Genomic DNA, 24067 nt, shown 5'->3' with positions numbered 1-24067 from the left:
TGTGATTTTTTTTGTTAAGCAGCAATCAAAATCTCCAGTGCTTCTCTCAGAAGTGGGCAGGAGTATTTGTTGGAACCTACTTTTTCCCCTCACCAGAGCTGGTACTGAACGCGCACCACGCTCGGCCGAGAGCGGCAGGGCCCGGGAGGGGAGGGGAGGGCGGCGGGCTCTGTGCCGGGCTGCGCTGCTGCCGGGCGGTCTGCGGGTGGAGCCCGGGAGCAGACCGGGGCTCCGGCCCCCGCGGGAGTCTCTGCAGCTCAACCCGGCGTCTTTCCGAGGGCTGCTGCTGCTCCGGAATTCTCAGCGACTGCGGCTGGGAACCCGGCCGTTTACGGCGTTCCCGCTTCACGTCCCTGACCAAACCCCCTCCAGCGTGGCCCTTTGACGCTATTCCAATAACCCCCGCCTGGTGCAGCCACCCCCTCGGCAGCGGGGCGCGGTTTATCCGCTCGTTTACGGTAAAACGAGGCTTTGCTGCATCCCAAGCCGCCCTCCTCCCGGGTGACCCTGCAGCAAAACCCTACTGGGAAACGCGCCGCTCCTCTCCAGGAGGCGAGGCTGCGGCGCCGGGTTGTGAAACACCCCGCTTGTGTGGAAGCGAAGGCGCGGGGCTGCTCGCCAGGCTCCGAGGCCTGACTCAGCGGCGAGGGCAGGGGAAGGAGGTGGCTGCGGCGTGGCCCCTTCTTCCGGCTCGGCCGTGTTTGCACGGGGAGTGTGGGGGGGAGGCGAAACCCACCCGCCCCAAGGCGGTCACCCTCTCCGGCGGCGCGGCCTCACCTGCCGCTGCCCCCGGGGAGGGGGCGGCCGGGTCTCCCCGCCTCGCCTCGCCTCTCCGCCGGGCGGCCGGCGCTTCCTTTTCCGCCGGGCGGGCGGGGCGGGGCGGGGCGGGGGGCGGTCGCGGCGGCGCGACTCGCTGATTGCAGGGCGGGCGCTGCCAGTCCGCCGCCTCCCCCGCGCCAGCCGCGTCCCAGCGCCGGAGCCGCACGGCCCAGCAGCGAGCGCTCAGCCCGGCCCGGCCCCGCCAGCCGCCCCCCATGGAGGAGCAGCCCCACCACCACCATCACCACCATTACTACTACTACGGCCACCACCACCACCACCCGCAGAGCGCCTACCTGCCGCCGCCCGACAGCCGAGCCCAGCCCAAGCCGCCGCTCCGACACGAGCACAAGCACGGCGGCCCGCAGCACCAGGAGGCGCCGAAGCGGAGAGCAGGTCGGGGCGGGCGGCGGGCCGGGGCCTGTGACCTTCGCGGGGCGGCGGCGGGGCCCTCCTCCTCCTCCGCCTCCTCCTCCCCCGGCCCGGCTGGAAGCTTCTCCGCCGCGCTGGGGCCGCTTCCTGTCCGCCATGTTGGGGCCGGCGCGGCTGCGGGAGCCGCGGGGCCCGCCGGCGCCGCCGCCGCCCGCCGGGCACGTGGGGCCGGGCCGCGCCGCCCCGAGGGGCGCTGCCCCCCGCCCGGGCCGCGCCGAGCCGGGGGGGTGGTGGGGGGCGAGGCGCTGGTTAAAAATTGAGGAACGTAAAAATCAATGAGTCAGATAAGGCGGAGGGGGCCCGGCCCGGCCCCGCCGGCGGGAGCGGGGAGGCGGCGGGGCCCGGTCCGGCCCGGGAGGCCTTCGGCCGCCTGCTCCCCGGCCGCCGCCCGTAGCCGGGGGGCGCAGGGGCTGGGGCCGGGGCTGCTCTCTGCGGGCCGGCCGGGAGAGGGGATGCGCTGAGCCGGCGGCGTACCGGCGCGCTGGCCGGGCGGCAGCGCCGCAGAGGCGGTGGCTGGGCAGCCCTGGCTACGGCGCGGCTGCCGCCGGGGGGGGGGGGGGGGGGGGGGGGGGGGGGGCGCTGCTCCCGGGCAGGGTCGGAGCCCCCATTTCGCTCCTGGAGGGCTGCCCGGCTGCTGTGTCTTAAAAAAATCCCATCTGGGGACTTGTGGGTGTTCAAAGCAAGTGCGTGATTACGAGAAGAGCCGGAATGCCGTGTACATTTATTTTATTTTTTCCTTAAAATTTTCATTTACATAATCAGGCGGGAGATGGGAAGGGACCTGGCTTGCACCAGGAGCAGGGTTGGTAGTGCCCCAGAACCATGCATGGTGCCCCCGTGTACGGCCTCTGGAGCGTGGGTAGGGAGGGCCCTGGTCAGGCATACGCTAAAATAAGTTACTGAGCAAAAATAAGTTGAGTAGTCATTTCACTGTTTGCAGTGTGTGCCCGGGGTTTTGATATGCACTTACTCTGACACCCCTCCCTCTCCAGCTATGAAACGATTTGTGAGGTTGCCAGATACTCTTCACCTGTTCATTTTGACATCCTTTATCTTTTCCTCCCCTAAATTTTGGTTGTTGCACCTCTGTGTCCAGGCCAGAGCCAGCTGTGCCAAATGTTGATTTGGAGACAACTCAGGCAGCTGAGTTGTGAATACTTGAAAATTGGAACTAGAAACTGCTGACACACTGACTTGCTGAAATGGATTTTGTTCTTCATTTTATTATTTTCGCTCCTCATCTGCAATGGTCTTACGACCACTCTTGCTGTTTTGTTTCATTAACAAGTGGTGTCAGAAGTCTTGAGTCGTACAAGGTCAGCTATAACACGTTGCTCTTGAGAAGGCTTCCTCTGCGCGTTATTCTGAAATACTTAATTTTTAGTCCTTGACTCAGCTGAGAATCCCATCCTATCGGTTTTCTCTGGGATGAAGTATTTATGGGTAATATTCTTAACAGCGTATTTGAAAGTTATAGTGGAAGTTGTGGTGGTTACAGATACTTGCGTGTAGTAAAATCCTTTTTGATCCCTCTCGGCAAACTCAGTTGTGGAATTTCTGTAAAGATTCCTACAAGGATTCTTGTGTTCCCGACTTGAGCAGTTACATCTGCCAGACATCTGAGGCTCCAGGATGTGAGGATAACAATGATTTTTAGTATAGCAGTTAATTTCAACAACATCGGCAACAACAAAAACATTCTTTTTCAAGCTGGAGTTTTGCCCACTCTCATTCTTGGGGGACTCTGCGCTGCGCTGACTTCGCGCCACCGTGGCTGCAGATGAAGCCTTAGGTGGGTCAGTTGTTGCGGGAGATGTAAGGCTTTCCACCCTCGGGAAGGAGGACGGGTGAGTCAGAGGGAGGATAGCGCTCTTCCCGAAGGAGCGGGTGCAGCAGGAGGGAGTCCCTCTCCTCGGTCCACAGCTGGAGTGTATTTGCTGAGCTGGGTACAGCATGCTCTTCCTGTCTCTCAGTGGGGCTTCAGGGCTTCTCTTGGGGCATTGTAGCAGGGGTCCTCGAAAGCAATAGGTCTCTGGCCAGAGATTAAAAAAAAAAAAAGTTGAGGAGGATGAGGTGGTTTGGTCTGGACTGTTCTGGGCTTCCAGCTTCACTTGAACTGCACTCTCAAGATTCATTTCAGAACCGTAAGGCCTGGAAATGAACTTGAGAAGCAAAAAGGAAAGCCGAGCGTACAGCATGATCTCAGGGTTTGATGAGTTGGAGCCCTCAGCAAGTACTGTACTGCTCGGGTCTCAAGCTAGTACTGGGTCTCCCAGGGACTCCGAAGTTTCTCAGTGGGCAGGAGGCCAGTTGCCAGTGGTGGTGGAAGGGTGCTTGCAGGGATGCATTTCTTCCCAGTTTTATCACCTTTCCAAAGCTAAAGAGCACGTGTAGGGAGGTGTTGGTTGCTACTTTGAAATGAAGCGAGGAGGTGCAACTCCTAACTGGACTTGCACATGTCCTTTTGGAAAATGGCTTGCTTTTTTTTTTTTTCTTTTTTTTTCTTTTTTCCCCTGTTACTAGAGATGGCGTTTGGGAGGAGGGCGGGAAGGAGGGCTGCTGGTGTTGCAGGCCTGGGAGCTGATGATGGAGATGATAGGAGTTGGCCCTTGTTCACAGTATGGATTCTGAACTTCAACAAATCTTGTAGCAAAGGCAGTGGATCTCTCTGTCTTGAAGCATCCTGGGAATTAATTTTTTTCCTCTGTGTGACCTGGAAATAGTAGCTGATGAAATAGCTCTCCAGCTTGCCAGTGATCTTTAGTACAGTATATTTTCCTTACATAGTATCTGTATATATTTTTGCTTTTTTTGTTATCTACACATCACCCTGTTGTATGTGAGAGTCAGTAGCTGCTGCTACTTTCTGCTTAACCCTTCTTGCCATGGCTTCCAGCAAATAAGCATGTGCTTTTGTATGTCAGAGACTAGATGTTTTCCTATTTTAAAATGTCTGCTTGAGGAAACTGGATATGTTTGGGGCTGATTACAGCTTTCTGCATCAGAAGTTTAACATTTCACATTCTAATTCTTGCCTTTTGTTGTTTTTGGCTTTCTTCTAGGCTACGGAGAGCTAAATGGTAACGCAGGAGAAAGAGAAGTGTCATTAAAGGGCCTGTGCTCTGATGAAACCACCACCCCAGGATCCAGGGTACCCAATGGCAGCCAGCAGCTCGTAGACACTAACGTGACCCCAAAGCAGACTGTGAAGGCCAGTGCTTTGGGGAAAGCTGGAATCAAAACCAAGAACTTCATTCAGAAAAATAGCATGGACAAAAAGAATGAGAAGTCCTACGAAAATAAACTTAGAGAAAGCCAGTCCTCAGACAAGCCAGAGGGAGTGTCTATTCCAAACGGTGTGGTAACCAGTAATTCTAGCTATATCACGAATGGCTACGTAGGCAAAGGGGCCGATAACGATGGTAGCGGCTCAGAGAGTGGATATACTACACCTAAAAAACGGAAAGGCAGGCGCAACAGCGCCAAGGGTTGTGAGAACTTGAATCTAGTACAGGACAAAATAATGCAACAGGAGGTCAGTGCACCAACCTTAAAACAGGAACTTGAGAGTTTCAAGCCTGATTATACTGAACAAAAGGGGAACCGAATTGAAAATACTAAGCCTGTTTGGAAATACGAGGCTGGGGCTGGTGGAGCAGGCCGGGGAAAGCCTGGGCTTGGGGATGTGCAGCGAAAAAACTCTGATGCCAAACCTGGGATTAGCAGCAAGAAGTTTGATGACCGGCCCAAAGGGAAGCATGCATCGTCTGCTACGTCTAAAGAGGACTCGTGGACCTTATTTAAACCACCCCCAGTTTTTCCAGTGGACAATAGCAGTGCTAAAATTGTTCCCAAAATAAGTTATGCAAGTAAAGTTAAAGAAAACCTCAACAAAGCGGCTCAAACCCCATCCACATCGTCTTTGTCATCTTCGTCATCTGCCGGGGAAACTCAGGCCCAAACATCAAGTCGACTGTCCCAAGTCCCCATGTCTGCTATGAAATCTGTTACTTCTGCTAGCTTCTCGAATGGGCCGATTCTAGCAGGGACTGATGGAAGTGTGTATTCTCCAGGGACCCAGCCACTGCTCTCAACTGCTGCTAGTACCGTACCATCAACCTCCTCTGAGTCAGTAACCCAGGACATGAGTACAACTTCAACAGCTCTCGAACAAAAGAAATCTAGCCTTTTTATCTACCCTTCAAATATGCAAACTGTGCTTCTGGGTACAGCGCAAGTCGATTTCCCATCACAGGCGAATCAGCAGAACCTGGGAGATATCTTCCAGAATCAGTGGGGCTTGTCTTTCATAAACGAGCCCAGCGCTGGCCCTGAAACTGTTGTGGGGAAATCTGCAGATAATCAGTTAACGGAAGTGACATTTCAAGGGGAATATCCTGCCACTTTGGTTTCACAGTGTGCTGAAATCATTCCCTCAGGAACTGAACAACCTGTGTTTCCTAAGGCTTACGAGCTGGATAAACGGACTAGCCCTCAAATTCTTAGTGCTGTTCTTAAGCCTGGGACTGCTGTTGAGGGTAGTGTCTTAGCTTTGGAGTCGCATCACACAGGTGACCTACAAAAGGCAGACCCCGGTAGCCAAGGTGCTTTAGTGTTTCTTTCAAAAGACTATGAAGTAGAGAATCCTCTGGCCTCTCCTACGAACAATTTGCTAGCCTCCGCCAAAGAACAGAGGTACCAGAGAGGCCTAGAAAGGAAAGATAGCTGGGGTTCTTTTGACCTGAGGGCTGCTATTATATATCACACTAAAGGTAATGGCTTAACTTGCTGCCTAAGGGCATTCTCTTCTCTTTTTTTTTATTTTATTTTTAAGTGCAATATTCTAACATGATCTATTCCTTACAGCAATTCTGATTGTTTTAAAAATGAGCTTTTTGCTTGCATATTTCTAATGGCAATAACGGTTTGGGAAAGTTATTCAAATGGTTGTTTAATTAATGTTAAGAGGTATTTGTTTCCATGTTCCTTTGAACAAGCATAAGTGATGTTGACAGGGATAATAGTTAGCTAGTGTGTTTTACATTTTAATTGCTACGGAAGGAGCAGGTGGTCCTAAGCTTCTCGGCATTGAAGGAGTTAAATGTGTAGGTTCACCTGCTCTGTTCCAGCTTTACCAGGTGATATTCTGTCACTGAAAAGGCTTCATAGTATGTCCTCACACCTCTACCACCAAAGTGTTGCAGCTTCTCCCCTGGGCAGATCAGGCCATGAAATCATGGCTTTGAAGGAAGAAGAAAAAAATATTCCTACAGCTTTTCATGGTGTGACTGATTTTATTTTTTTTAAGTGAACTCCACAAACACTTTTCCCCTGCCCTTCTTGAGTATTATGGCAACAGCAAGACAAATCTTTGCTTATCAACTCTTCTGTAAGCTGCAGATTGAATTCTGTCGTTGTCTTTGTAGGCCAAATCTTTCAGATGATCTTATTGCTTTCGTGGAGTCCTTTGTAGTCCAGCTCCTTTTTTTCCTGGGGGGGTTTTTTTGGTTTGGTTTTTTTTTTTTGAGACTGAAATGACTCAAACATGATACAGATGCTTTAAACTGGGAATGAAGAGAGGGAAGCCTGAGGGACACCTTGCTTTCTGCTTTAGGCTCAGCCCCAGAAGCTCTGAGGTCTTGTGGCAGTTCTTGGCTTTTGGTGCTGGCTCGGCATGAAGGGGAGCCCGGCAGCGTGTTCCCTTTTGGCACGGTGTTATTACCCACCCCTGACAAACACAGGGGCAGTTCCTTTTTTATTCGCCTCCCCCTTCCCTCTCCCTGCATCCCCCTACCTGAAGGGAAAAAGGTGATCATCCATTTTTTGTTTACTGTTCCACATACATACGCGGATAACGTCTTGCTCCTCTCTGCAGAGGGGTTGGTATTTGGATGGTGTTGGCCAATTTGGTGTGTTTTGACCCACTGCAAAGTTCTTAAATTACCTGTTCACAAACTCTTCGTATAGCATACAGAAACTTAGTTGCCTTCCTTTAGTAATAATAATCCCAGTCACTTTAAAATAATAACTCCAAATATTTTTTCCAGGTTATCACACTCTCAAGATGTTAACATTTTAAGTTCTAGTATTCTTGAGAACAGCGTTCATCAGTTGATTTTATCTGGGTCTTCATCCTCTACTGTCTGCTCGGTCTATTCCAGTATTAAAGCAAGCTTTCCGTTCTCATTTCTTGTGTCTGCCTGCAGCCTAAATCCCAGTCTCTCATCAGAAAATGGGGGTACCAGAAAGCATAGCGTGGTGTAGAAGGGAAGGCCTAGGCAATCCTTTTCTTAAGTTGGCAAATTTTCCCAACACTTAAGTTTGTTTCTCTTTTGTTTTTGTCAGCCTGAACTTTCATGTAGAAAAGGAACTCTGTACAGCCACAGCAAGACTCATCAGCCCTCCTTTTTTTCTCTCACTAGCTGTGTGAAAGACAGACCCCAGTAAAACAATAGTAACAACAGGAAAATAAAGAACACTCCCTTCCCATGTCCTCTTAAGGAGGTGTTAACTTCAAAGTCTGGCTGTGTTTAGTTCTTTTAAACACAGGAGTTAATTACATTCAATAGCAAGAATGGACACCTAAAGCACTCTTTAAAATACCGTTTTCTGCTCTTTCCTTGCCTCTGCATGTGAATGCTCTTGCTTTGAGCATCCAGAGCAAGCACCCTTGTGATGCCCTGGGGAAACGGGTTCCTGCCCCACCCCTCCCCTGTGCCGATTTGTTTTTCAAGCTGTATGTGTGCCAACTTCAAGGTGTTACTTAGGGGTGAAAGATGATGGATGTTTCTAATCAGTGTTGTCATTAATGCAGTGATAGGGGTGCTCCAAACAGCTTGAGCTTGTCTTTCTCCTACTTAGTATTCAGTTGCTATTGCTGGTTTACAAAGCAGGAGATCAGGTCTTAGTACATCTTCTGTAATGATGTTGGGTGTTGCATTTCTGTGTGTGTTCCAGTCCATTGGGGTGAGTTGGGTTAAGGGGTATTGGGAGGAATCCAATACTCTGCCCCATGCAGGTGGAAAACGCTGTCCCCTCTTCATGGCTGTGATCCTGCAGCCAGAGCCCCCTCCTGAGGCACAGCGTGCTGCCAAATGTCTAGAAAATGGAGTTGCCAGGGTGTGTTTGCAGGACAGTGGTGCAGTGGTTAATTCCCACACCATTCTCTCCGTTTATCTTGGGTTGTTTTCCTGAGGTCCTACTCCTAGCCAACCAGTTCCTCTGCAATAGGAAAGGAATGATTTAACTCGCTTATTTTTCACAAGCTGCCTTCCCCTCCTCCCCGCTCAGGAGACCGTGTGGGTTTGCCTGGGCCAGCGTTAGGGTGTCCTGGGCAGCTGGATACTCAGATTGTTTGGTTTTGATTTTGAGAGGAGGGTGAACTTCTCCCTCTTCAAATTGATCTGTTTGCTTTTGAGCAAAGTCTTGATAGTTTGATCTTCAAATCTGCCCTGCCTCTGGGGTTATGGACACAAAGAGAAATGATTGCGGGGCAAGGACAGGGGTGAGCGTGGAGCACCGGTGGGGGTCCCTACCCTGAGCTCTTCCGTGTGCGGTAGTTCAGTGCAATCTGCCCATGGTGCGACGATGAGGCTCTGGGTGTTGCAGTGAGGAATGGGCTCTAGCGTGAGCAGTTACAGTGCTTTGACCTGTCTGTCGCAAGCTTGCATCCTTGTTTGCACTGTTTGTGTCTGTAGCTGTGATCAGGTTATGTGGATCCTCATCTTGGACTGTAAATAGGCTGTGGGAAAGCCTCCAGCTTACGCAGTAGCTTTGTTCCAGTAAACCAGGCTTTCCTGTGCACGGCTTGCCCGGTGACTGCAAGGGGCATTATAGATTGTAATTGCTTCACAGCTTCCCTGGGAAAGGATGGATGGAGGAGGTAACGCACAGGGTGGGCTGGCACTGGTACAGTAATCCTGTTTCAACCACCGCAGCACCGTGTGTGCTGGCAAGGCTGTGCTGGGGTGTAAGGCTGGGTGACCGCAGAGCAGAGCGAGGTCCTGATAGAGGAAGCTGTGCTCATTTGCGTGTACCCAGATTGCTTTTTCCCCAGAAGTCAGGGCACTGGGAACATGCTGGCAAGGCTGATGGCGCACCTTCCTGTTCTTCTCTTGGATGCTTTTTGTGCTGGTTTCCTCTGTGCCCCTGCTCCATGCCTTGCTTTTTTTATTATTTTCTTTTTAAAGAGCAGAAAGACTCCCTTGATCATCTGATCTGCCTGTCTGTAAAACACGATCCTTCAACGTGGCTGCCTTCATTGACAGCACATGCTGCTCAGTGTTTGTGACGGTGCCTTGAAACGCTCACAGGTGACATCCCTGATTTAGCAAGGTAGATCTGATTTAGTTGAGCACTGGTGGGCCTGCTGTTTATGTGGTTGGAGGCAGGGACGGTAGCTCAGTATGGAAGACTGGAAGGACCAGGAAGGAGCAATGCTCTTGCTTAGGGACATTGCCCCTATCTAGGTTAGAACTGAACCTCTGCCTCCGTGTGGCATTGCCAAAATCCTCATCTTTTTGAGGTAAAACTGGTCCTCACAGATTTTTTGGTCCTTCAGAAGAGGAGGCTGGGTGTATCTCAGCTTTACTTCTGTTGAAATCAGTATCTTCTTACTGCTTCAGTTCTCCTTTTAAAGACAGCTGGATGAAACATTTCATATCGGAATAATTGTCAGCGCTTTGCAGAATTTCCTCGTGTTTGGGCAGTTGCAGTCTTCCAGGCCAGGCTGTCTGTCACTTAACACCGGGCTCTGTATGGCAAGCTTTGTGGTGGGAAGCTCGGTAGTTTGCTTGTCCTTAGCTAAAAAGCAAATAATGGAGGTCTCCAGTCCAGCTGCACAGTAGCAAAAGACCACGTAGGTGGAGGAGAGGAAACTGCAGGGCTTCCCTCTTCTGTCTTGCCCCCAAGTTTCTGCCTGTGCTGCTGCTTTGTTCCTTCTCGGCATCTCGGTTGCGCCGGCATCTCTGCTTGCGTGAAGAAGCAGAAGAGCAGCATGGAAAATAGAGCAAGACAGCGTGGGCCAGCCAGGAGTGGCATTCGCCGGAATGGTGAACTGGGTCAGAAGAAATAGCAGAGCTGTGAATTCAGCAGTTTTCATCCTTTACATCAGGAGAGGGAAAAATAAAAGCCTTGGTTTCCCATCCCCCTTGGTGGGAAGGGGTTAGATCTCAGTCTGTTGCTTTTGGTCTTGTGGGGCCTGAGCTGTGGGGCAAAAGCTGATTTAATTCTCCTTCAAGTCTCTGCTTTTTCCAGTTGTCAGGATGAGTACAGTGTATTTGGTACAGCGATGAGTCTCCACAGTACTGAATTTTTAGTCTTTGCTTTGTTTCAAGTGCCATCCCCTAACTTAATCGTTGTGTCCTGCAGATAGAAAAGTCAGACGAGGATGGTCCCTCTTCAGGGGTTTGGTTGTTTTTTTTTAGCGTTTCATTTTAGGGACAATTGTCAGTTTATATGTTAGATTTATAAGAACAAAGAACTAGTACCGTGGCATTGTGCAGACACTTCTTTTCGCAGGGGCAGACTCTCTAGCAAGGAAAATGTGTGTAAAAGTGCCTGTCTTAACAAGTTATCACAGAAAAACTTCCCCTGCGAGGTTATGTACCAGTCCTGCTATAAAGTTTATTGACCTATGAGGAATCTCACTGCAATTCACCAGAATGTGCCGTAGTCTGTTCCTGACATCAAAGCCTTCCTCCACCGACTCTTTGTTTCAGTGATAGTCCCCAGAAAAAGTGGTTCCTCTCTGTGGAGCTTGTTAGGTGGATGTGGCTGGGGCCGTCAGCAATTCCTCAGCAAACCGCAAGACCTCCTAGTTCTGCCCCTGGCTCTGAGCAGGGCTGGCTTTGACGCTGGGTTGTGCAAGGGTTTGTTGATGGCATTTTCTCCAGCTGGGTTGGAGTCCGCTGAGAAGGAAGCGTGCCATTTCCCTGGCCGCGTGTCCTGTTTTGGGAATGGTGGCTCTGCTGAGCTGCCTGTCCACCAAGTCGGTCACTGAGGTCTGTCTAATCGCTGTTACAGTGGTCGTGGCACTTGTCACAGCACCTTGCGACGGTTGTAGGAGACCACAGTCTGTAACTGATCCAGAACCAGGAGGAAAACTCACTCTAATGTATAATCAAGTAAAGCAGAATAAATCATAAAATTCCATCTTAAGGTTGAAGGAAAACCTTTTTTTTTCCTAGTTTCGTGTTGCAGTTAGCCCAAGACATTTTTTTTTTCCTCTGTGAAGTTGTTTCAGTTGGTAAATGTGTTTAACCTGTGCTATCCCGTATCCACGTGCCGCTGGCCAGGCAGAGGGGAGGACCTTGCTCTTGCTCTTCTGATGGCAGATGGTATTCAATAACAGTCGATACTGCATCCAGTTTGCCGATGGTCTTTGTTTTTGTAGCTTTGTCAGGCTGAGCATCTGCCAGCCAATGTTCAGGTGTTTGGGATTTACAGGACACTTGGCACCACCCTCTCTCCTACCTCCCTTTCTGAAGAAGGAGAAGGAAGATTGAAGTCTGAAAAGGTTGGGGAGTTTGGGTGTTGGTTTGCTAGGGTTTTTTTATAAAACAGAATTTTGACAACTTAAAAGTTTTTTGGTGTGTTTTTGGTAGTATGTCACTGTCTATCTTATTGTCAGGCACATCTTAATACAAGCAGTTCACATTCTTGTGGTGTCCAGTGAAGTTAGGACCAAATGGAAGTGCAAAAGAAAGCACGGTCTTTTGCATGGAGATACAGTAGCGGGCAGCGCTTCAGCCTCTGCCTTGTATTTGATGCCCCAACGTTGCTTTAATGTGGAGGAACCAACAGCTTGAGAGTAGTTTTCTGTCCCCCTGCCTTTGGGGAAAGCTGTTAAAACAGGTGACGGTCTGTAGCTGTTAGGAAGTGATGCATCTAATGTCACTGAATGGAAAACTAGCTCTGCTGGAGGTAATTTTAGTAGCTGGTTCATTTTACTTCTGGGGAATCCGCATCTGGCGGATGAGGGAGGTAGTCCCTTGCTAGGTTGCTTATATCCCTGGGGTTGTTAGAGGCTGGTTACTATTCCCAAAGCACTTAGGGTTCCCCCGATGAAAGTGCAAAGTATTGCTGCTGTTATCATGATGCAAAAATAACAGACCTCGTAAAATTTTGTCGGGGCCTTCCTTACAAAAGACTTAATTGTGCAGAGAGGGCTGGCAATATTTATTTGCATGCAATTTCCTGCCCCCGGGGAGCTTGAGATTGTAGCGGACAAAGGACAGATGAAGGGTTGGAGAAGGGACGCGAACATGCAAGCGATTGATTGAGGTGACACTTGGCACACATCGTGCTGAGGCCATGAGTTTTGTAGGGGTTTTTCTTCTTCCTTTCCCATGCCGGTTAGTTTACTTATTGCCTCGTTTTGTGCTTTACTGCACATACCGTGTAGCTTAACAATCCATTGCCGTTCTCTGTTCCTAGCCCATACCAAGGTCCTGTCACCTTCCTTTCTGGCAGAAGGGAGACTTGAAAGATTGTTCCTGCAGGTTGTGTTCCTACGAAATGCTCCTTTTCTGTAATTTTGTCTCTTAAACTTGGGCGCAGGATACAGTTAGTGTCTTTATAAATATTCTAGCTCACAAAATTCCAACTTGATAGTGGCTAAATGTAGTTATTTTGAGTAGGTCTCTAAAGATGTGACTTAATTTTTAGGATATTTTAAAGGGAAGAGCCTTCTGTTTCGTAACGTGAATGAAAAGAGCATTTAACTTTGCTGTTATTTCCTAGGTAAACAAAAGCATGTGCTCTTTCAGCGTGAATTGGGGAGGGTTTGTTTGTCTTTAGCCCACAAGTGTGTTGTAGAGGTAAATTGGGGAAAGAGCTGCAAGCCAAGCAGGCAGCCGGGTGTCTGGAGCATCGCACCTTGTTCTCGGATGATATGTAGGCAGCGGTTTTGCAGTGATGTTAGCAGAGTAATCTTTGCATGATGTGCTTCAGCAGATGCATGCTGTGAACCATGAGAAACTCGCTTTGTCCAGCGGTTCTGATTTCACACACGCTAAGCGTCAACTCGTAAAAATCATCTCTCCAGGCTACTTGTTGAGGCTGTAATGTGTGAAGCAGCGCTGGAGTCAGAGTAGTAAAGCCCGAAGTTAGATTGTGATTTGTAGGAGCGGAGAACGGCGATGACATTTCTGATGCTCAGTTTGGCCATCTGACCCTTAAGACCGTGTTACAGCCATCTCTCTGCCTTTTATCGCTGGATCATTCACATCAAATTTGTGCAATCCTGTGGGCTGGGTTGGGGCTGCGCTGCCGGGCTGGATGGGGCTGGCTTTGTGTGAAAGCCTCGGCACAACTGCAGTGGCGTCATGCCGCGCTTGGAAAATTAAAGCATGTTTAGAGTTGTCTCTAATGGCAGCATAAATGTGCGTAATAACAATGGTCTTCTCGTTTTGCCTCCACAGAAATGGAATCGGTTTGGAATTTGCAGAAGCAAGGTAAGGATCTTGGAAGGAATAAATAAACCAAATTGCTCCGTCCTGCTCTGTTGGGACGGGTGTTGAGAACGGGTTGTCTTGGTGTCCGCAGATGCCCGAGTTTGGTTCTTCAGCACTTGCTGTTTGTAGTCTGAGTTTATCTGTGTTTTGGATAGCTAAAAGTCGGGACAGTAAGCTTCGCCGTAAGTGGGGTGGGTGTTCAGAGAGAAGCAGAGTCTCTAAAAGAGAGAGAAAACCAATGTCAAATTAGATGTAATGAGTCTTCCCTGTGTGTATGCAATAATCGCTTTCTATTTCTGGTGTTGAGTGTCACACCCAAGGATAAGTTTTAAATTCTGGTGTGTCCCCACACTTCACCTGTGAAGATGTTCTGTCGGCTTGTGGGAAGAGCAGTAAGTGGAGACTCGTGTGCTGCTTGCAGCGTTGCTGCCCAGGGGTGTAACGTGGGGAGCAGGCACTGCTCTGTTAGGGTCAGCCAGGGCTCCTGAGTGCGTTTGCAGGAGGTGGTGTCACTGGGGGTCCTAAGGAAAAGTTTGTTAGCGGCTGAGTACCTTGCAGATTTCTTGTGAATGTCTTCAGCCACAGGTCCTGAAAGTAGCTTGTTGAAAACTTAGGATTTTGCTTTCTTTCCAGATCCCAAAAGGATAATCACTTACGATGAAGCCATGGATCGCCCGGATCAATGAAGGTAGCAAGACGAGACTGCCTGTTATAACCTTTCTGCAGCATTTGTGCTGTTCGTGGGGGACAAAAGGCTTTTATGCTCCTTCTAAATCTTCAGTGCAGCAGAGGAACCATAACTAGAATCACAGGATAATATATACAAATATATATATAGTTATTTAAAAATGGCAACTGAAAGTAATTAGACTTCTTAAGGAATCTGAAATTTATTTCAACGAGACTACACACGTGATTATTTAATCTCCGGTACTGAATAGATTTTTTTCGTTTTTTTTGTTTTGTTTTTGTTTAAAGAGTGAATGCAAGTGATTAACAAATACAGACTCAATTTACAAGCCCGGTTCTAAAGTTTCTGCTGTCGTCTACATGGGCAACAGCAACCCACTGGAGAGGCATTTCCACTTGACAAGGTTTCTGTTTCTTGTTCTGTGACTGTAGTGACACACTAATCACAGGGAAATCAGGATGATTCACCATCCTTCATCTCCCCTTTTCCTTCCACCTCCCCTATTTGGGTTTTTTTTTTCTGTTTTGTTTTCCATTGAATGCTGGAGAAACGCCTTGAAGTTTGCAGAGTTTCTTTTTTTTTTTTCCAGAAAATTATAATCCGCATGTTTTGCCAGGAGTAAAGCAGCCAATCCTATGCTGGGGATATTGTCTTAAAGCATCATTCTTCTGGGGGAAAGATGGTAATACTGCAGTTCTAGGATGCATGGTGAAGTCACACAGTTGACCTGGCTCCGGTTACACGTTGGACTATTGCAACTGAAGAGTTCTTTCATTTTAAAAGACAACATGCAAAAATAAGCAATCTCTTTAGGCATTTAATATGAAAAAAAAAAAACCAACAAAAAACCACTGTTCCCATAGTTTAATGCCATTGTATTACTGGGAGCAAAAAAAAAAAAAAAAATCTTCTGCTTTCAACTGTAGGTGCTTCATATTTGCTCTGTCTGTCTCCTAACACTAAATGTGCCGGATTTTTTTCCCATTTTCATTGGAAAACTGAAGAGGAATTGAGTTCTGCTAACTTTCACCCTTCTTGAATTATTTTTTTTCTCTTTAAAAAAAAAAAAACACAAAAGAAAAAAAAGGAAAAAAAAGAAAAAAACAGGAAAAAAAGAAAAATGGGAATTTGAATCCTTTTCATTTTGTCCATAGAACGCCAATGGCTGGTCTTCCCGCACCTGCCTATTGGAAATGCTCTTTTATATTTTAATGCAGTCTGTGTATTTCCGGGCTCTGCTTCTAATTATCTCTTAATAAAAATATATTTTATTACAAAAATGGAGGACTTAGGAATGAAAATAACAATTTAAAAATTTAAAAAAAAAAAAAAATATCCCAAGGAAGGGAAAGCTTCCTAGCAGTGGTAGAGAAGGCTGAGCAGACTGCAGACTCCAGCTGTGTAACCCGCTCTGTCCCATTGCAGCTTGTGTAGCGCATCCAAATCATCTTGGGGTTGGGTAGTTTTTCTGGGTTTTTTTTTAAAAGGTGGAAAGTTCACAGGGTCCAGTGCAAGAGCAAGCAGTGAATGAAGCAAAAATGGGATTTCTGACCAGCCCAAGCTCCACACGTACCCAATGCTCGTCATCGGTGTTTGTGGCTGAATGCTGGTTAATATACGTCTGGGCATCAAGGTCAGCAGCAGCTGGTGTGTCCTAAAATTAGATTGGACCCTATGGGGCATTACGGGAAGCAGATAAGCCCAAAACCTTTGCCTACCCCTTGTGCTTAGATTTATCCACGCTTTTTTTTTTTGTTAACTAGGAGTATGTAGCATGCGTTTTTTAATTGTTTTTATTCTTTTAATAAGATTGTTCCTGAATGAGACGCGTAGGTTCATGGTGGGACAATGAAACTTAATTCTGTACCTTTTGTAAGATTGCTAGCTTTCTGCCATGCTTAGTTTTAAACGTTTGACTATGGATTGCCTACTCCATTTTATGTATAAAATACTATATAGTATAATACTGTAGTGTAATACTATATAGTAATCATGTATTGTATCAGTCCAGGTTCAGAAATGTGTGGTTGGCCAGTCGCAAATAGTTCTGTTTCACCTATAAACTGTACCACCTTTACAGGTGTGTGTAACTTTCAGATGTATAACATGTTTACAGATGTGCCCGACATCTAGTCCTCTGATGTTCCTATTTTTAATTCTGTTGAGTCTCCCAACTGCTTGCCAAAAGTCGGAATCGCCTCCGGCTCCGCTGCGGAAGAGCTGGGGCGTTCCTGAGCTTTAAAGTGTTGAACAAACTGGACGGTGGGACTGGGAAGATTAAAGTGGAGAAAATGTTCTTTTATTTTATTATTATTTTCAAAAAGTTGAAGGCTAATAGCAAAGTTTCCAGTTTGTTTTACTGGCTTTAAGGCTCTGCTGTGTATTTCTTTGCCTTGTGTAGTCACTTGTCGCCTTAAGGGCTGGGTTCCATTAAAAAAAAAAAAAAAGAAAAAAGACACAAAAAAAAAAAAAAAAAAAAAGACAAAACCAAACCCTGTTTTGCTTACCTGGGGTCTGCGCTGTCCTGGTACCCCTGCCCCCAGATCCCCTCTCGGGGCTGGCGCGATGCAGCAGCTGAACAGCAATAACCCATGCTGAATCTGACCCTGCGTGTTTAGAAAGGTCTGAGTCTTGCTGAATATTTGAGGACGCTCATCTTGGCCTAGTCCAGTCTGTCTCCTAAGTAGCGAAAGAAGTGCTGAAAGAAACACGGTTCGAGTGATGGGTTGGTTTTTTCCCTGATGTTCGTCCCTACTGCTTTTCCTCGCTGCACGTGGCCCCTTGCCAGTGGTACCCATCCAGAAACACCCTCTGCAGCTTCTCTGCTGTATTTCTGACCATCCTCTCTTCAAATGTCTGTCTGTCTGCCTCCGTGAGCTCCACGGTGTGTGCTCAGCGCTAAGCAGTTAGGAGATCCTTCCTCTGAGCTCCTGTAGCTCTGGCGTGCCGGCACAGGCGGTATTTCTGGGATAGACTATTGCCTAGAGCCAGGCAGGACCGTGGAAGAAACTTCCTTGTGCCGTCGTGTAACTCACCCTGTCGCTGTCTGCAGTCCTCCCGAAGTCCTCACACAATTCTTTACTGAGCACTTATTAAAAATATCTTAAGATTTAATCTGTTTTCTGATTATTTTTGTGTAAACTTATAAAAAAAAAAAGGAAAAAAAACTGAAATTGAGCTGTGACTAATTTAGCGCATTTAAATAATGCTAAGGTGTTACTGATAAGTCTTATGTTTTGGGTTTTTTTGTTTTTGTTTGACTCAGAGTATTAGTACTGTAGCATAAACCAAATACAGCCCGGGAAGGGGTGCAGCAGCCTTCTCTCCCGGGTCTGCGCCCGAGGGTGTCTGTGCGTGCACGCGTGCGGGGGGGCAGGGAGCTGACGGTGCGTGTGCGAGCATCTCACGTAAGGAGAGTGAGCATGTATTTATTTGTGCCATTGTTTTCATTACACTGAGTAAAGTTTTAAAACAAAAACCCTTAAATACGTGTAGTATCGGAAAGTGGCACTAAGGGTGAAATCATGACCTATTTTTTTATTAGCTATGAAGATACTAATTCAGGTTAAGGCTTCTCTCCCATTTCTGTTCCCGTTGTGGGTCTGACGGCTCCCTTTCCTCTAGTTCCCTTGCCAGGCTTTCTATTTATTGGAAGAACAATTCCTGCGCGGGCAGGGGCTGTCTCCTTTCTCCTCTGGTCTTTCCCCACCGCTCCTCCTCTGCCGGCAGGTCCTGCCGGGTGTCTTGTACAGGGTCTTGTGCGACACGGGCTGGAGCGCGTACCGTCGGCCAGATCCAGCACGGGATCAGCTCTCTCTTTGGTGGATCAGGGAGTGTTTCCTCCACTCCAAGAGATGATTTAAAAGCTGCTCTGTGCTCCTGTCTCCGGCAACGGTGGTTTGGGGACCTTCAGCCTCTCTGCTCCCTCCCACTCCACCTGTCCGGTGGATTGGCAACGCGATGGCTTTCAAGGTTTGGTTGGAGTTTGGTTTTGGTTTAAACCCACCTCGGTCATCCGTGAAACCTGTTTTCGTCATTAGGAATCTCTCGTCTCTTCGACAACGTGGGTAGCTCCAGGGCATGGTTTCTTTCGCTAACCCACTTCAAACCATCGCCCTTTCTGAACTGTAAATCCCGCTGTTTGCCTTTGCTGCTGTGAACTTCTTTGAAATGTGGAGGAAAAAAAAAACCCACCCCAATTCTCATTAGGTTGCAAGTATGCCAGCTATTCGGCAGCTGGGAGCGGGTAACGGGGTGAACCGGCTCGCTAAATCGAAAGGAAAATCACTTACTGCTAGGGAAAAAAAAAAAGGAAAAAAAAGAGAGATGGAAGTTGTTGTCTCAGTTGCATGTGTAATTAGTGCTTTTCACCTTCAAGAGAGTATCGTAGCACGATAGCATCCTTTCCAGAAGTGGCCAGTGGGTGACCTCAGGGACATCTGGGAGCGATGGCATTCACAGACGTGTTTCAGAACTGCTGGTAGTTTTCCCGTGCGTTCAGTTTTTGCTCTTGATTCAGCATTTTCAGTAAATTGCTATGGTGTCTGAAGCTTTCAGGAGTCTTGTCCCTCGAAGATTTTTCTGTACATAACGTCCGTAGTGATTTGTTTTCCTTACAGAGGCTGTTTACAAGGGAGATGGTCGAGGTCAGGAGGGGAGAGAATGAGGCTACACATCATTTAAAGCTGCTACACATTTTCACACCAGTGCGTAAGGCAGGAGGAGGGCCGGGGCTGGAAGAGCTCTAGCGTGGTGGAGTAGCCGAAGAAGCCAGAGTAATTCTAGCTTTGGCCACCACGAGAGCATTTTTTCCAGGTGAAAATACCCTAGCGCAAGCAGTTGAGAAGCAGGAACCTGGGCTGGTGCGAAGGAGCAGAAGATCTCGGTCTGCGCTGCCGGACGCGCTGCCTTCCAGAGATTACAGAGCTTTAGACATTTGCACAATACGTGTTACACCACAGGGTAAGGCTGGCGTCCTTGTCTCCTGCTCGGGATCCTCAAAAGTGGCATCGCTCTGCAGCGAGACACCGAAGCAGCGGATGTCTGGGGAGGTACAAGAGAGCTCCGCGGTGGCCTTGTGTTCGGGGCATGAGACCCTCGGAGGCACGCTGCTGGGGGTGCCGGGCTGCGCTCTGTCCTGGGACAGGAGCAAAAGTCGTACCTGTGCTTTCACCAGGGGATGCTGAGCTGTATTTATCTTGACTGTTAATCAGAAAGCTTCATACAACGCGTCCAGAGCTCTAAAGCCATTTTGTAAGATAGCAGTATCCCTTTTCTACAGCCTTATTAATGAGTAGAGTATCTTTAAAAAGAAGAAAAAAAAAAAATAGTTCATTTCTTTCTGTGGTATGAAACTTGTGTACTGCGAACATATGAACGTTTAGCAAAACCACAACTTACAGTTTTCTTAAAAAACAAAGGAAAAACAACAAAAAAAAAAACCTGTCTGCTTTCCATACGGTCTTTCCTCAGGTGCTAAATAAGGGTTCCAAAAATGGATACTGCTTTAGGAGTTTCTGCTTTATTCTTAAAATACATATTTTTTTGCTTAGGTGGTGTAAAGATATTTTAACAAGAATGTTTTTTTAATGTAAATAAGATTGTGTCTTTAATTTTTGTTTTATCTCCTTTTTGTCTATATTGAATAGTCTAATTTTCATTTTATCCTTTTGAGAAGGACCCTCTTATGACCTTCCTTGAAGACATTTCATTAAGTGTTGCTGCATTTAAGAATGAATCTACAACTGTTCATTGTCTTGGATTAATGCTGCTGCTGCTATAAGTAACCCTGAAAATCAAGAATGTGTGATGCACTTTTTTTTACATGACCATATAGTTCCTCTGCAGATAGTTGAACCCTCCTGTAACACAGCCACTAACTCTGCGGGTAGCGTAGGAACTGGGGGAGCCGGGGTGTAGGAGCGGGGTGTACCTGATTTTGGTGCTGACCTACGGGAATTTCTATGCAAACGCAAGCAAAGGAGAACTCTTAACTTGAGAGAACACTGTGCATTTTTATTTTTTTTCCTCTCCTTCCTTTTCTCAAGCTGCTATTGGAAGGGTAGTACAAATCCCTGAGGTTTTCAACTTCTTCCTCGATGGCTGGCGGTGTGGGAAAGATGCCTGAGTAACTTGTAAGGTAGAAAAATCTCGATCAACTATTGTCTCGTCTCCGGTTTTAATATTTTGTTTTCTATTCGAATCTATCTATGGAAGGAAGTTGCTCATCTCTGCAAAAAGATCTTTTTAATGCTTTATCTCAATGTGAAGTTAATCAGCAGTATTAAAGATTGCACGGCCTCCTGCCCGTGCCCCCGGCGCTGGGGAGTCATGGGCTCCTTCTCCAGCTGCCCTCGGGTGCCGGGGAGCGGTCGGTGCCCGGAGTCGGATGTTTTCTGAGAAAAAAGCCATGCCACGCCATCTACCCAGCCGAAACCTGACGGCTGAGACGTGAAAGCCCGCGGCTTAGGGAGTAGTGGAGGGAGGTCTCGCTGCATCGAGGTGCTGCTGTGGGGCGCGGGCAGGTCCAGAACCTCTTGTCGTCTCGGGTCACACCTGGACCACCACGGGGGGACGCGTACCGTGAAGGAGGAGTTCACTGGAGGGAAAAAAGGGAATTTACTTGACTATTTATAGAAGATCCTTTAGAAAAATAAAGTACCTCTGCAAAGTGAGGGAAGAGAAAGGAAGATCTAAAGTCGTGTAGGAAAAACGCTTGGGGATTACAACTGCCTGGAAAATAGTATATAAATACCATAGGCCAGAACTCTCTGCCTGTTTAATTAGTTTATTCAGCATCAATTTGTTTTTAGCCAGCGTTTGCTTTTTTGCACACATGCGAGTGTGTGTACATCTGACTAAATGTGCCTTGCGTGTGTGCTTAGTCTCTCTGAAGAGAGTTTGTAGTGGTGCGTGAGCGGCTGGGACGTGGCGTGGGACGGCCGGGCTCCTGGCTGGCAGCACGATGTCCGTGCCCCATCTACAGTCGAGGGTTCGTCACTGTCCCGGTGACCCTTCGGATCGAAATGAGACTTGGACTCGAGCCTGCGTAGTGGCTGTCTGGCGGCCTGGGGACGATGTCCTGTGGGATGGCACCTTTCCTTTCCTAACACGAGCCGTTTTCTGTGACTTTGGAGGGTAGCGGGGGGGAGAGAAAGAGAAGCTGCTTTGCTGTTCTCCTGCGGACAAAAATAAGCGTTGCAATGCTTTGCCTGCAAAGCGAAAACAAGCGAAGGTCTGGAACCAGCTTTGCTCTGGAGTTAGGGCTCTCCGTGGCGCCGGGGACCCTGTTACCCAGGGGATTTATCCCCTTCCAGGTTGTGGTTCTTGTTACTGTGGGGTTTTTTCAGTTTTTTTTGTAAAAGGAGAAGTAAACACGCCTTGCTTAAAGTTAATGAAATAGAAATGCTTATGTTTGCAGTCAGTGACTCAGAATATGAAGCTGTGCAATTCTTGTTTCTTCATCTCTCTCCCGACTCACTCGCCCCAATGTGTGATTTCTGTCCGAGTCTTTCTGTACTTCTGCCACTGTAAATGTGAAAGCTTGCTTGCATTATTTTTTAGAAATGCATTTTGCACACTCGGGTTTCGCTGAAGCTCCGTGAAAAGGTTAGTTTGAAGCAGAAGAATAAAGCTATGCACATGTTTTGAAAGTTTAATTTGTGTCTCATTACCAGAAGTGACTTATCTGCCCTCTTTTGCATTCCTGTGCTGTCATTGCCTGCATTATCTTCACCATCTCGGAGGGTATGATGTAAGGTGACAGTTCTTTGCTGACAGCTGTAGCAGAAAACTGGCGCTTCTTGATTTTTTTTAGTAGCCTCTCTCTCTCTCTCCTTTGCTTTCTCTGTATCTCTCTGTATAGCTATATAAATATATATATTATTTTTTTATTTTAAAGAGTCTACTTTAGTAATTGAATTGGAGGGAGCAGGGTGTGCTGGCTTGTGTTTCAGATATACTTCATACTGTCGGATGAACGAGTGCCCTTTTTTCTCTGGTCGAGAGCACGGTGGTGGTACCCGCCGGCATCCCGCCGGGTGCGCGGGCAGCGATGGGGACGGGGAGCGCGCGGCTCGGCCCCACGCGAAGCAGCCTCGAGGGGGGGATGGAGATCAGTCAGCCACGTTGCAGGCTGATGGCGTGGGCAAACTTGAGGTTTCTAATGACAAAATTAACCGAAGAGAAACCCTACCGTTGCGTATTCCCACTGTGAGGCGGGAGGGACAGGCTTCCTCGCTGTCCCCGCTGCGGGGGCTGTAGTCCATGGCCCACTGGAGCGGAGGGTGGGCTCCCTTCGGTCTCCGGGGCGAGAGCTTTGTTTTGGTTTTGTTTTCGTGAGTTGGGTGCATTGGGTTGCAGGTACCACCTTTGGAAACTTGTTGCTTAGCCCAGAGTCTTTGTGCGGGAGAGTCGGGATTTTGTGACGGGAGAAAGACCCTGACAGCTTTCTCCTCGCGTTCCCTTCGCCATGGCAGAAATTTGTACTAACTTGACAGCTTTTTTTCATACAGAACAGGGCTGCTTTTCTATCTACCATCACACGTGTACTTACACACCTTCGGCGGCTTGCGAGCCTCTGAAGGTCCTCAACTTGTTTACTGGGGGGACGGATGCCCCTCTCTCCCCCCTCCCCTGAATATTTCAGTGTTAAGGGCGGTGCGAAACACAACCGCGCGCTTCGACTGCGAGCTGGGGCGGGACAGGTCCCTCCAGGCGGAGCCGCCGGAGCCGTCTCCTCTCCTGCCCACCCTCGTCGATAAGTTCTCATTTCGTTCGGTTTCCTGGTGTGTATTAAAATCGCCGCGAAGGGTTGTGTTCTACCTGCTCAGGAGCTGAATTACCTCTGACCTGCGGAGAGGGGCAGCCCCTCTTTGTTGTCGATGTTGTAGTGTGCGACCACACGGATCGGTAAAGGTAGTCTTTGTTTTCTTCTCCCCTCCCCGGTATTTCCAATTAGGTTAATGCACTCTGTGTGCCCAGCTGGAAAAGCGTAGGCGTTTTCCCGGTCGTGAGAGGGTGGCTAGAAGAGTTAGTGTAATACCTGCTGTAGCTGTGTCTGGCGCAGCCCCTTGCGCTGGTATGGGTGATGTCACGGACTGTAAGGATAGGTAATGTCCATGAGCTGTAATGGCATGATGTATCTTTACCAATGATGTCATACTTCACACTAAATGTTTAAAAAAAAAAAAAAAAAAATTACCTGAAATTTTGTTTATTCTGCACCAACAGGTCTTCAAAATTTATCCAAATTTTATTATTTTATCAGGAAAAAAAAGAAATTTGTGTAGATCGAATACGTTAAGACAGACAATAAGTGATGTAAATTGTTGAATAAAAATTTTAAAGTTTGCGGGTGTCAGCGTGACTTTCTTTTTTGCGCTCCGAGGGAGCATCCCTCGGCCCCGGGGATGCCGCGTGGCTGACGACGCGACTTTCGGTCCCTCAGGCCTGGCGGCGCTGGCCGCAGAGCCTACGAGCAGTGCGGCGCACGTGGCTGTGTGCACGTGGGTGCCTGGTGCTGGTGTGGCTTGGCGGGGCGGGGGGCCGGGAGCACGCTGCCCTTCACCTTGACTGGGGAAGGGGAGGGCAGGGAGGGAAGGAAGCCGCACGGCTGCAGAGCTGCAGCAACCGAGGATGTGGCTGCTGTGTTTGAGCGTGCGAGACGGTC

The 24067-nt window shown here is 48.2% G+C and overlaps 1 protein-coding gene across 3 annotated transcripts in view; it reads left to right on the top strand.

Annotated features, from left to right (window-relative positions):
* The first annotated feature begins 984 nt into the window (after positions 1 to 984).
* The window catches only part of NUFIP2 (nuclear FMR1 interacting protein 2), a 38106-nt gene continuing 15023 nt past the window's right edge, over positions 985 to 24067 (top strand). The window contains exons 1-5 of one of the 3 annotated variants that reach the window (XM_076354993.1): positions 985 to 1215; positions 4314 to 6023; positions 13674 to 13706; positions 14340 to 14394; positions 14987 to 23748. In XM_076354993.1, coding sequence (XP_076211108.1) covers positions 1035 to 1215; positions 4314 to 6023; positions 13674 to 13706; positions 14340 to 14392 — 1977 coding nt within the window. In that variant the 5' untranslated portion in view covers positions 985 to 1034 and the 3' untranslated portion in view covers positions 14393 to 14394; positions 14987 to 23748. Of the gene's footprint in view, positions 1216 to 4313; positions 6024 to 13673; positions 13707 to 14339; positions 23749 to 24067 lie in introns of those variants that run through there. The other 2 variants (XM_076354994.1, XM_076354992.1) reach the window with 2 other exon arrangements.

Source organism: Aptenodytes patagonicus, chromosome 17 (genome assembly GCF_965638725.1).
Source record: "Aptenodytes patagonicus chromosome 17, bAptPat1.pri.cur, whole genome shotgun sequence".
In the NCBI taxonomy this organism is placed as follows: domain Eukaryota; kingdom Metazoa; phylum Chordata; class Aves; order Sphenisciformes; family Spheniscidae; genus Aptenodytes; species Aptenodytes patagonicus.
The sequence above is the reverse complement of the archived record's forward strand: the minus strand, read 5'-3'. Positions and strand labels throughout refer to the sequence as shown.